We start from the raw sequence: 12,450 nt of genomic DNA, 5'->3' as shown, positions 1-12,450 counted from the left end.
CACACCAGATCACACACACACACCAGATCACACACACCAGATCACACACACCAGATCAGACACACCAGATCACACACACACACCAGATCACACACACCAGATCACACACACCAGATCAGACACACCAGATCACACACACCAGATCACACACACCAGATCACACACACCAGATCAGACACACCAGATCACACACACCAGATCACACACACCAGATCACACACACCAGATCACACACACCAGATCACACACACCAGATCAGACACACCAGATCACACACACCAGATCACACACACCAGATCACACACACACACCAGATCACACACACCAGATCACACACACCAGATCACACACACACCAGATCAGACACACCAGATCACACACACCAGATCACACACACACACCAGATCACACACACCAGATCACACACACCAGATCAGACACACACCAGATCACACACACACCAGATCACACACACACCAGATCAGACACACCAGATCACACACACACCAGATCAGACACACCAGATCACACACACACCAGATCACACACACCAGATCACACACACCAGATCACACACACACACCAGATCACACACACCAGATCACACACACCAGATCACACACACACCAGATCAGACACACCAGATCACACACACACACCAGATCACACACACCAGATCACACTGACCAGATCACACACACACCAGATCACACACACCAGATCACACACACACCAGATCACACACACACCAGATCACACACACCAGATCACACACACACACCAGATCACACACACCAGATCACACACACACCAGATCAGACACTAGTGTAGATGTCATTCAGTCTTACTTAATCACATCCAAAGTTAAAGTTTGTGTACTGAGTATAATTATGGTGTATATTATATATAAATACATGTATATAATAAATAAAAATTGTTTATTTATAATTTAAATTATATATACATATATATACAGTATGTAAATACAAATATTTATTAAATATATACATGCATATGTATATATACATGTGTGTATTTACATATATACCAAATAAATACACACAATACACACACATATATTATATAAACACAAACTTTTATTTCGGATGCGATTAATCGTTGCCCAGCACTAAATATTTTACATATTCATATATTTTAAATGTACTAAATTGCATTATTACAAATGTGTAATTAAAAATAGATTTAAAATACATGGTTTCATTAGAAATGACATTAAAGTATATGTGTGTGTTTGCTTGTCGGTGCGTTCGCCACTTTAACCGTATTAGCAGAAGTTATGATGAAATTACACATAAAGTAAAATACTTCAAAGTTCAGCAAATTACATTTAATGTAAATTTACCATAGAATACATTTCATTTGTGTGTCTGAACACATTCTCTGAAGCAGATGTTATTTTTACAAAGAGCCGTTATAAAGGATATGATGTCATCGACTTACTAAGGAAGTGAAACAAATGATATTTTTTGTATTAAAGATCTGCGTTGAGGAGATGCTTATGTTTAATATCAGTTGTTTCGTTTCGTCACTTCTTTTAAACGCACTGTGTGTGTCATTTCTGAGTCGGTTTTTCCAGGAAAGTCTGAGCGTCTGCTTATCTCAGTCTCCACACATCATCTTAAGAGGGCTTCTTCGTTTCATACAGGAAATAGGGCAAAGCGCAGTCTCTTCAACAGGAAGTAGGACAAGTGAACCCTCTAACGATGTGCTGTAATGCCACGACATGCTCAGATCATCACGCTTTACAGTCTCACACTGATCCTGCACTTCATGAGTCTTTAACACATGATATTACACAGACGTTTGATTGTTCTCGTCAGATTCTACGAGTAAATCACTGAAAATACTGAGACGTATCATGTATGAAGAGCACGTGCAAATCATAACTCTTTATTTTACAGTGTCCTTGTTACACGTTACATGTAGTTACTATAGTAATCACAGTAAATTACATGCAACTAACCCTCAACCTAACCCTATAGTAAGTACATGTTAATTATTATTACTCAGTATTTAAGTGTATAATTACACTGTAACAAAAAGTGTGACCCACTATTTTAGTGTCCTTATTACACACCTTGTCACATGTAGTTACTATAGTAATAATTATGAATTATGCATAATTACATGTAACTAACTAACCCTAAACCAAACCCTATAGTAAGTACATGTTATTATTACTCAGTACTTACATGTTTAATTACACTGTAACAAAAAGTGTAACCCACTATTTTAGTGTCCTTGTTACACACCTTGTCACATGTTGTTACTATATTAATAACTATAAATTATGCATGCATGCATCTAACCCTAAAAAAAAACCAAAACCCAAATCCAAATCCAAGAGTTCAACATTACTGCTAATAAACTGCATGTAATTAATGTGAGCTGATGGTAATTACAGTTCTGTTACATTGTAAAAACATGTACTTGTAGGGTTCAGATTAATTATAATGCATAATGTACTGTTGTTACTATAGTAAGTGCATGTGACGTGTGTAACGAGGACACTCTCATAAAGTGTTACAATGTTACAGAAGCATTGATCATGGAAGCCAAAGCAGTGAGTTGTAAATAAAATAAAGATTATTAGTCTTCCTACATCAACATTTCAAGTTTAATGTCGTGTTACTTGCCGTTTCTGTAAATAAATGTGAACTTTACTAACAATTAACAGTGAAACTGCTTTCAGTGTAGTTGCAGTTTGTACATTTCTGTTATGTATTGTAATATTTTTTTATTTGTTTTGTTTAATATTTTTTATTATTTATAAGTGAGTTTTGAGTTTTGAGTTTTTCCATCAACTTTGCACAGACCCCTATAGTGGCCCTTGTGGGTTTCTGGACCCCAGTTTGAAAACTCTTGCATTATAGTGTTGGTTACGCTTTATTTTAAGGTGTCATTGTTACAGTGTAATTACATACTTATAAGTACTGAGTAATATTAAGTAACTTCATGTACTTACAATAGGGTTAGGGTTTGGTTGAGGGTTAGTTGCATGTAATTATGCATAATTTACTGTTATAACTACGGCAAGTACATGTAACATATGTAACAAGGACACTGTAAAATAAAGTGTTACCAGGGTTAGTTGCATGCATAATTAACTGTTATTACTTTGGTAAGTACATGTAACACTCTGTATGTAACAAGGACATAATTGTTGCTGTATTGTAACAGCATGTGTTCTTACTTACATCCCTTTCGATCCGTATTTGTTGTAGAACTCCATGTGGTTGCACGCCTGGATCCACCCGACCGTCCAGCTCTCTTTCCCGGCCACGGGCGGCACGATGACCCGGGCTGACGCGCGGAAGTGCGGCGTGCGGTAACGCAACACCACGCTGGAGGACTCGTCGATGCTGGTGGGGTTCGGGTCGATGGACGAGTTGACCTCCAGAACCATGATGCTGTCGCGGAAACTCTTGGGTTTGCATCTGATACTCTGAATACAGCCCATCACAAGCAACGCGAGCGGCCAGCAGAACATCAACCCTCAGAATAACGCTCACGACGCGCTGTCCCTCAGAATAACGCACACTACGCGCTGTCTGTCAAGAGTTAACGCGCACTGTACGCGCTGTCACTCAGAATAACGCGCTCTCAGAACGATCCGCTCAAACTCTAAACGACGCGTCGCGGTGTCGCGTCAGGACGGAACGGAACGGAACGGCGTTCCTCTTATTTAAAAGAAAACAAAAGAAAAGAACTGAAAACAGTGTTCGTCAACTGTCCGTCATTGGCGAACCGCTCAGCTCACACTTATTAATCTTCTCCAATCATCACCAAACGGGCATTTCTGCGTCATAACTCTCGCAAACACTGGTTTCAGATTAAAACAAATAGGTTAAACCCATCGGCTCAGGATAGGCTACTGTTGGCATGTTGCGGGCAAATAAATGATTTCTAATTGCTATAGTGTGTTTGGGTATCAAAAAGGACGCTGGAAAAGTCATTTTTTGCATTGGATATTTACACTGTCGAGGTGTTCTGTGAGTTTGTCCTTGAGGTTCAGTTGCAGGAAGCTCACTTTCTCGTGCACTAATGAGTGAACGCTCCGTGTCGCGCGCCGCAGCATCCAGGTGAACTTCATCAGCCCGTAATGAATAAACATGAGCGATGAATGAATCAGTCCCGCTGTCACGAACACATGTTGTGCTGAACAGCCCATCGTTGCCCTGTCTCTCTTCATCGGTTATTATAATCCATCATCCTCCTCATCCTCATCCCTGTGTCTCTCAGCCTCCGTCCCGCAGCGCTGTGAGAGTCACCGCATCAGCTGCAGCTGCTCGGCTCCGAGCGCCCGTGACGTCACTTCCGCTCCGCGACGCGCGCATCATGGGACGTGTGGTTCTGTTGAAAGAGGCGCTCTTCATCTATTCATCTATGACAGCTACATCATTAGTTTTTTTTTTACAACTTTGAATGACTTTTCTTTATCGAAATGAGCGAGCCATAAAATATATTTAAATGAGTGGAAACAGTCTACCATATTTAATATAGTTCACATGTATTTTGCTTTGTGTATATGATATTTCACAAATAAAATAAGAATTTTAATTGTATTGTCCATCTCCAGGAAACCAAAAGCCTATCAGGGTCATTCCTCACAAAATGTAGAAAACAATTATATATATATATAATTAATCATGTAATCATGATATAGGCTACAGTGATGTAAATATATATATATATACAGTGGGTACGGAAAGTATTCAGACCCCCTTAAATGTTTCACTCTTGGTTATATTTGTAATGATAAACAGGTCGGAAGCAATTGCAAGTAAAATGTTTATTTCAGTAAAGAAATACTCAGAAGGCAAACAGCATGAAAACATTCAGCGTCGTCGGAAGTCCTCTCTCTCGCTCTCACTCTCGGGCAAACAGGAACACAGACAGCAGGAGAGGTGACGCAGGGACTGAGACGGGCAGTGAAGAGTGCTGAAGACGGGTGGTGAGTGGTGAGATCGGTGGTGATGTAGTCCAGGATCCGGTGCACACGAAACACGAGGACCAGGGAATGAGCACGCGAACAGGATGCATCAAACAACGATCTGACAAACATGAGACGAAAGACAGGGCATTAAATAAAGGCTGATGATGGCAAACATCCTGATCAGCGACAACGCCCACATGAAACAAGGAACGTAGCGAGACACACCCACCCAACACAAACACATGAGACTAGAATGAGACAGTGGATCTGACAACTCCCCCCCCCCCTTAGGAACGCCTCCTGGCGTTCCCAGAGGATCCTACCTGTCGCTTGAAATCATCGATAAGGGAGTAATCCAGAATGTCTCGAGCAGGAACCCAACTCCTCTCCTCTGGACCGTAACCCTCCCAGTCCACCAAATACTGGAATCCGCGTCCCCTCCGTCTTGAGTCCAGAATACGACGTACCGAATATGTCAGTTCCCCGTCTACGAGACGCGGCGGTGGGGGAACTGGGGTAGGCGGATTAATGCGAGAGTAAAATACAGGCTTTATCTTTGACACATGGAAGGCGGGATGAATTCTCCTGTACGCCGGAGGAAGTTTGAGTCGGACTGTCACTGGACTAATAATTTTGGTGACAGGAAACGGGCCAATAAATTTGGGAGCTAACTTGTTAGAAACGGAGCGGAGCGGAATGTTCTATCTAGCGCAATGTGGGACCAGGGTCTAGAAGGGACAGACAGCGGCCGAAGTAACCCATCAGGAGGTCGGTTAGACGTCTTACCCATGGCACAATCAGAACAAGCCAAAACAAAATCGTGAATGTCGCGAGCCATAAGTGGCCACCAAAATCGTTGCTTTACTAAGTGACTAGTGCGACTTACTCCTGGATGACAAGCCACGTTGGAGCAGTGACCCCATCAAATGACGTCGGACCGTAACTCCTCCGGAACAAACAAATGATTTGGTGGGCAAGCAGGTGGAGGCATTACCCCTTCCAAGGCCGTCTTGACCTTCGACTCGACCTCCCATATGAGTGTTGAGATAACTACTTTCTCGGGTAAAATGCACTCGGGAGTCACCGGGCGTTCGGATGGATCAAAAATACGAGATAAGGAGTTGGGTTTGATGTTTTTGGAACCCGGGCGGTACGAGAGAGTAAAGTCAAAACGTCAGAAAAAAAGTGCCCACCGAGCCTGCCTGGAGTTGAGTCTTTTAGCGGATCTAATATATTCAAGGTTCTTGTGATCGGTCCAAACGATAAAAGGTACCCCCGAACCTTCTAACCAATGACGCCACTCCTCCAACGCTAACTTGACAGCCAGCAAACTCTCTGTTACCAATGTCATAGTTACGTTCGGCAGGCGACAAGCGATGTGAAAAAAACGCGCAAGGGTGCATCTTGTCATCTGAGGAAGCGCGTTGGGAAAGAACTGCTCCTACCCCCACCTCTGACGCATCGACCTCCACCACGAACTGACGTGTGGAATCAGGGGCGACAAGGATGGGAGCCGAAACAAAGCAGCTCTTAAGGTTGGTAAACACAGCCTCGGCTGTGTCCGACCACCTGAACGTCGTTCTGGGGGAGGTCAAGGCAGTCAGAGTTGCGGCTAGCTGGCTGAAATTACGAATGAAACGTCGATAGAAATTGGCGAACCCCAGAAACCGCTGTAGGGCCTTACGGGAATCTGGACTTGGCCAATCTATCACAGCCTTAACCTTGTCAGGATCCATGCGCATTCCCTCAGATGAGACGATGTATTCTAGAAAAGAGACAGACTGTGCATGAAAATCGCATTTCTCCGCCTTGACAAAGAGCCCATTCTCTAACAACCTCTGAAGCACTCGTCTGACGTGTTGAACGTGTTCCTGGAGAGACGAAGAAAAAATCAATATGTCATCCAGGTAGACATAAATGAACTAGTCTACCATGTCTCTCAACACGTCATTGACGAGTGCCTGGAAAACCGCTGGGCTGTTGAAAAGCCCGAAAGGCATAACCAAATATTCAAAGTGCCCCCTAGGGGTGTTAAAAGCGGTTTTCCATTCATCCCCCTTCCTGATACGGACCAAATGATATGCGTTACGTAAGTCCAATTTTGTGAAAATGGATGCTCCCTGCAACCTCTCGAAAGCTGAAGACATCAACGGCAAAGGATAAGTATTCTTTACCGTGATGTTGTTCAGCTCTCGGTAATCAATACAAGGTCACAGAGAACCATCCTTCTTTCCAACAAAAAAGAACCCCGCCCCCGCAGGAGAAGAGGAAGGCTGGATGAACCCGGCTACCAGAGAATCAGAAATATATTTCTCCATGGCCTCTCTCTCGGGAACAGACAGAGAGTAAAGCTTGCCTTTAGACGGAGACTTTCCTGGCACTAAGTCTATAGCACAGTCATAGGGACGATGCGGAGGGAGCGAAGCAGCTCGAGACTTACTGAACACTTCCTTCAGGTCCAGATACTCCGCGGGCACGTTTGACAGATCCGCTGGCTTCTCCTGTAACACAGAAACAGATACAGATGGACAGGCAGAAACAAGACAGGACTCGTGGCAGGGCTCGCTCCACATAGAGACAGAGTTGGAGCCCCAATCCACACGAGGGTTGTGCTTCACCAGCCAGGGGTGACCCAACACAACAGGTGCAACCGGGGAGACCATGAGGAGGAAAGGGATGGTCTCAGTGTGGTTGCCGGAGGTGATAAGGGTTATGGGGTCAGTAGAATGGGTAATGTTGGGGAGTTGTTGGCCATTCACAGAGATCTGGTGAGGAAGCGGCGAGATGGGAAGATGAAGTTGATATGTAAGATTAATGTCCATGAAGTTACCCTCTGCTCCGGAATCCACGAGTGCTCGACAGGTGTGCGTACTGTTGGCCCATCTCAGTCTAACCGGAAGGAGAGTGGATGGTGAGGACTTCCCGGCGGAGATCCCACCCGATAGTAGCCTCAACCTTACTATCGGGCTTGCTCTTTTACCGGGCATGCGTGTAGATAATGTCCCCGGCCACCACAGTAGAGACAGAGTCCCTGGGATCTCCGCCTCTCTCTCTCCTCCCAGGAAAGCCGAGCTCTGCCCACCTGCATGGGCTCGTGATCGTCGACGTGACCGACCGTGTTCTCCTCCGGGATGCTGCGTTGAACCGCTCCTCCGGGATCGCGGGTGGCATGAAGATGGTGACCAAGCTGGTTTATGCGAGCATCCACCCGTAACGCCAGCTCTATAAGTCCATTGAGCGTGGAAGGAAGGTCCAGCATGTATATCTCTCTTTTAACACGGTCCGCCAGCCCTTGCAGGAACATATCCCACTGTGCCTCCTCGTTCCATTTGCACTCGGCCGCCAGCGTACGAAATTCGATGGTGTAATCTGCGACCGATGAACTCCCTTGCTTAAGGTCCGCGAGTCTTCTGGCAGCCTCCTTTCCAGCCACGGCTCGGTCGAAGACCCTCTTCATTTCGGCGCCGAGTGCTAGGAACGAGTCGCAGCAGTGGTCCTTGTTCTCCCACACCGCCGTCCCCCACAGTGCTGCACGGCCCCTTAGTAACGTGAGAACTAACGCCACTTTACTCTCCTCCGTGACGAACGTCCGGGGCTGCAACGAGAAATGCATAGAGCATCGGGTAAGGAAAGCTCTGCAAAAGTTGGGCTCACCGGCGTAACTCTCTGGTACAGGAAGGCGGGGCTCCGTCAGCGGCTCTCTCTCGGGTATGGTGGGGGGAACGGACGGTGTGGGTGGCACAGTGGGAATGCTTAGACGTTGGACCTGCTGGGTGAGCTCGGACACCTGCGTCACAAGCGCTTGGACAGCGCGTCCGGTGTTCGAAATGCTCTCCTGCTGCTGGTCCATTCGGGAAATGCTGTGATCGATAAAATCCTTGAGTGATGCTGCACTTGCTGCTTCCATTGTTGGTCAGATCGTTCTGTAATGATAAACAGGTCAGAAGCAATTGCAAGTAAAATGTTTATTTCAGTAAAGAAATACTCAGAAGGCAAACAGCATGAAAACATTCAGCGTCGTCGGAAGTCCTCTCTCTCTCTCGCTCTCACTCTCGGGCAAACAGGAACACAGACAGCAGGAGAGGTGACGCAGGGACTGAGACGGGCAGTGAAGAGTGCTGAAGACGGGTGGTGAGTGGTGAGATCGGTGGTGATGTAGTCCAGGATCCGGTGCACACGAAACACGAGGAACAGGGAACGAGCACGCGAACAGGATGCATCAAACAACGATCTGACAAACATGAGACGAAAGACAGGGCATTAAATAAAGGCTGATGATGGCAAACAGCTGTCGCTGATCAGGATGATCAGCGACAACGCCCACATGAAACAAGGAACGTAGCGAGACACACCCACCCAACACAAACACATGAGACTAGAATGAGACAGTGGATCTGACAACCGTGACAATATTGCAGCCATTTGCTAAAATCATTTAAGAAAGATGCAACAAGTTTTTCACACCTGGATTTGGGTATCCTCTGCCATTCCTCCTTGCAGATCCTCTCCAGTTCTGTCAGGTTGGATGGTAAACGTTGGTGGACAGCCATTTTCAGGTCTCTCCAGAGATGCTCAATTGGGTTTAAGTCAGGGCTCTGGCTGGGCCATTCAAGAACAGTCACGGAGTTGTTGTGAAGCCACTCCTTCGTTATTTTAGCTGTGTGCTTAGGGTCATTGTCTTGTTGGAAGGTGAACCTTCGGCCCAGTCTGAGGTCCAGAGCACTCTGGAGAAGGTTTTCGTCCAGGATATCTCTGTACTTGGCCGCATTCATCTTTCCCTCAATTGAAACCAGTCGTCCTGTCCCTGCAGCTGAAAAACACCCCCACAGCATGATGCTGCCACCACCATGCTTCACTGTTGAGACTGTATTGGACAGGTGATGAGCAGTGCCTGGATTTTCTCCACACATACCGCTTAGAATTAAGGCCAAAAAGTTCTATCTTGGTCTCATCAGACCAGAGAATCTTATTTATCACCATCTTGGAGTCCTTCAGGTGTGCTTTCATGTGTCTTGCACTGAGGAGAGGCTTCCGTCGGGCCACTCTGCCATAAAGCCCCGACTGGTGGATGGCTGCAGTGATGGTTGACTTACTACAACTTTCTCCCATCTCCCGACTGCATCTCTGGAGCTCAGCCACAGTGATCTTTGGGTTCTTCTTTACCTCTCTCACCAAGGCTCTTCTCCCCCGATAGCTCAGTTTCTCAAGGATGATCAGAAGAAATGGACAGCACCTGAGTCAAATATATGAGTGTCACAGCAAAGGGTCTGAATACTTAGGCAGGCGAAAAATGTCAACAATTCTGTGTTTTTCTGTCAATATGGGGTGCTGTGGTGTACAATAATGAGGAAAAAATGAACTTAAATGATTTTTAGCAAATGGCTGCAATATAACAAAAAGTGAAACATTTAAGGGGGTCTGAATACTTTCCGTACCCACTGTATATATATATATATATATATATATATATATATATATATATATATATATATATATATATCTGTATATATATATATATATATATATATATATATATATATATATATATTATCTTGGTCAAGCTCAGGTAAATACATTTAACCATTAATTAAACAAAATCAATGAAATGGTAGATCAAAACTGTCCACCCTGTTGGGGACAAATGAAGAGTATAAAATACTAATGATTCAAATTTAAGGGCATTACGTACATTTTCTTAGACAATTCGTGTGCCCTTTGTCTCTTTAAAAGCATATCAGTTAATAAATTATCAGAAAAATAAATATATAATATGTAAGAATTGTAGTTACTTTCTGACAAACGCATCATTTTGAATTGTTTGTATTTATCTTTTTTTGTGCTATTTGTATGAATTTATTGTAAAAAAAAATGCTTAAGAGGGTGGGCAAAATAGTAACAGGGTGGACAAAATAATAACAGGGGGACAAAATAATGACAGGGTGGACAAAATAATGACATAGGGACAAAATAATAACAGGGTGGACAAAATAATGACAGGGTGGACAAAATAATGACATGGGGACAAAATAATAACAGGGTGGACAAAATAATAACAGGGTGGACAAAGTAATAACAGGGTGGACTAAGTAATGACAGAGTGGACTAAGTAATAACAGAGTGGACTGAGTAATAACAGAGTGGACTGAGTAATAACAGGGTGGACTAAGTAATGAGAGAGTGGACTGAGTAATAACAGGGTGGACTAAGTAATAATAGAGCGGACTAAGTAATAATAGAGTGGACTAAGTAATAACAGGGTGGACTAAGTAATAATAGAGTGGACTAAGTAATAACAGAGTGGACTAAGTAATAACAGGGTGGACTAAGTAATAATAGAGTGGACTAAGTAATAACAGAGTGGACTAAGTAATAATAGGGTGGACTAAGTAATAATAGAGTGGACTAAGTAATAACAGGGTGGACTAAGTAATGAGAGAGTGGACTGAGTAATAATAGAGTGGACTGAGTAATAATAGAGAGGACTGAGTAATAACAGGGTGGACTAAGTAATGAGAGAGTGGACTGAGTAATAATAGAGTGGACTGAGTAATAACAGGGTGGACTAAGTAATAATAGAGTGGACTAAGTAATAACAGAGTGGACTAAGTAATAACAGGGTGGACTAAGTAATAATAGAGTGGACTAACTAATAACAGAGTGGATTAAGTAATAATAGGGTGGACCAAGTAATAATAGAGTGGACTAAGTAATAACAGGGTGGACTAAGTAATGAGAGAGTGGACTGAGTAATAATAGAGTGGACTGAGTAATAATAGAGTGGACTGAGTAATAACAGGGTGGACTAAGTAATGAGAGAGTGGACTGAGTAATAATAGAGTGGATTGAGTAATAACAGGGTGGAATAAGTAATGAAAGAGTGGACTGAGTAATAATAGAGTGGACTGAGTAATAACGGTGGACTAAGTAATGAGAGAGTGGACTGAGTAATAATAGAGTGGACTGAGTAATAACAGGGTGGACTAAGTAATGAGAGAGTGGACTGAGTAATAATAGAGTGGACTGAGTAAAAACAGAGTGGACTAAGTAATAACAGGGTGGACTAAGTAATAACAGAGTGGACTAAGTAATAACAGGGTGGACTAAATAATGAGAGAGTGGACTGAGTAATAATAGAGTGGACTGAGTAATAATAGAGTGGACTGAGTAATAACAGGGTGGACTAAGTAATAATAGAGTGGACTAAGTATTAACAGAGTGGACTAAGTAATAACAGGGTGGACTAAGTAATAATAGAGTGGACTAAGTAATAACAGAGTGGACTAAGTAATAACAGGGTGGACTAAGTAATCATAGAGTGGACTAAGTAATAACAGGGTGGACTAACTAATGAGAGAGTGGACTGAGTAATAATAGAGTGGACTGAGTAATAATAGAGTGGACTGAGTAATAACAGGGTGGACTAAGTAATGAGAGAGGGGACTGAGTAATAATAGAGTGGATTGAGTAATAACAGGGTGGAATAAGTAATGAGA

At 43.6% G+C, this 12,450-nt stretch overlaps 2 protein-coding genes across 2 annotated transcripts in view; both read right to left on the bottom strand.

Annotated features, from left to right (window-relative positions):
• The window catches only part of fam78ab (family with sequence similarity 78 member Ab), a 20,519-nt gene extending 16,225 nt beyond the window's left edge, over positions 1 to 4,294 (bottom strand). Inside the window, exon 1 of the mRNA XM_082170560.1 lies at positions 3,219 to 4,294. Coding sequence (XP_082026686.1) covers positions 3,219 to 3,511 — 293 coding nt within the window. The 5' untranslated portion in view covers positions 3,512 to 4,294. The remainder of the gene's footprint in view (positions 1 to 3,218) is intronic.
• Positions 4,295 to 4,812: 518 nt separating this feature from the next.
• Positions 4,813 to 8,312, bottom strand: LOC309499874 (uncharacterized protein). The gene is made up of 4 exons (XM_082171350.1): positions 8,040 to 8,312; positions 7,398 to 8,005; positions 6,642 to 6,722; positions 4,813 to 5,075 (listed from the first exon to the last, which is right to left on the bottom strand). The coding sequence occupies exons 1-4, from the start codon at positions 8,126 to 8,128 to the stop codon at positions 4,891 to 4,893; spliced, it is 963 nt and encodes a 320-aa protein (XP_082027476.1). The 5' UTR covers positions 8,129 to 8,312; the 3' UTR covers positions 4,813 to 4,890.
• Positions 8,313 to 12,450: the final 4,138 nt, after the last annotated feature.

Source organism: Leuciscus leuciscus (assembly GCF_965113295.1).
Source record: "Leuciscus leuciscus genome assembly, chromosome: 5".
Taxonomy (NCBI): Eukaryota; Metazoa; Chordata; class Actinopteri; order Cypriniformes; family Leuciscidae; genus Leuciscus; species Leuciscus leuciscus.
The sequence above is the reverse complement of the archived record's forward strand: the minus strand, read 5'-3'. Positions and strand labels throughout refer to the sequence as shown.

Coding starts and splice junctions, on each gene's coding strand:
- LOC309499874 (XM_082171350.1), bottom strand. CDS start 8,128: ATGCCACCCGCGATCCCGGAGGAGCGGTTCAACGCAGCATCCCGGAGG. Junction 6,723..7,397: donor GGACCTGAAGGAAGTGTTCA/GTAAGTCTCGAG, acceptor TCTCTTTTCTAG/AATACATCGTCTCATCTGAG. Junction 5,076..6,641: donor TTGGCCAAGTCCAGATTCCC/GTAAGGCCCTAC, acceptor CATGTTTGTCAG/ATCGTTGTTTGATGCATCCT.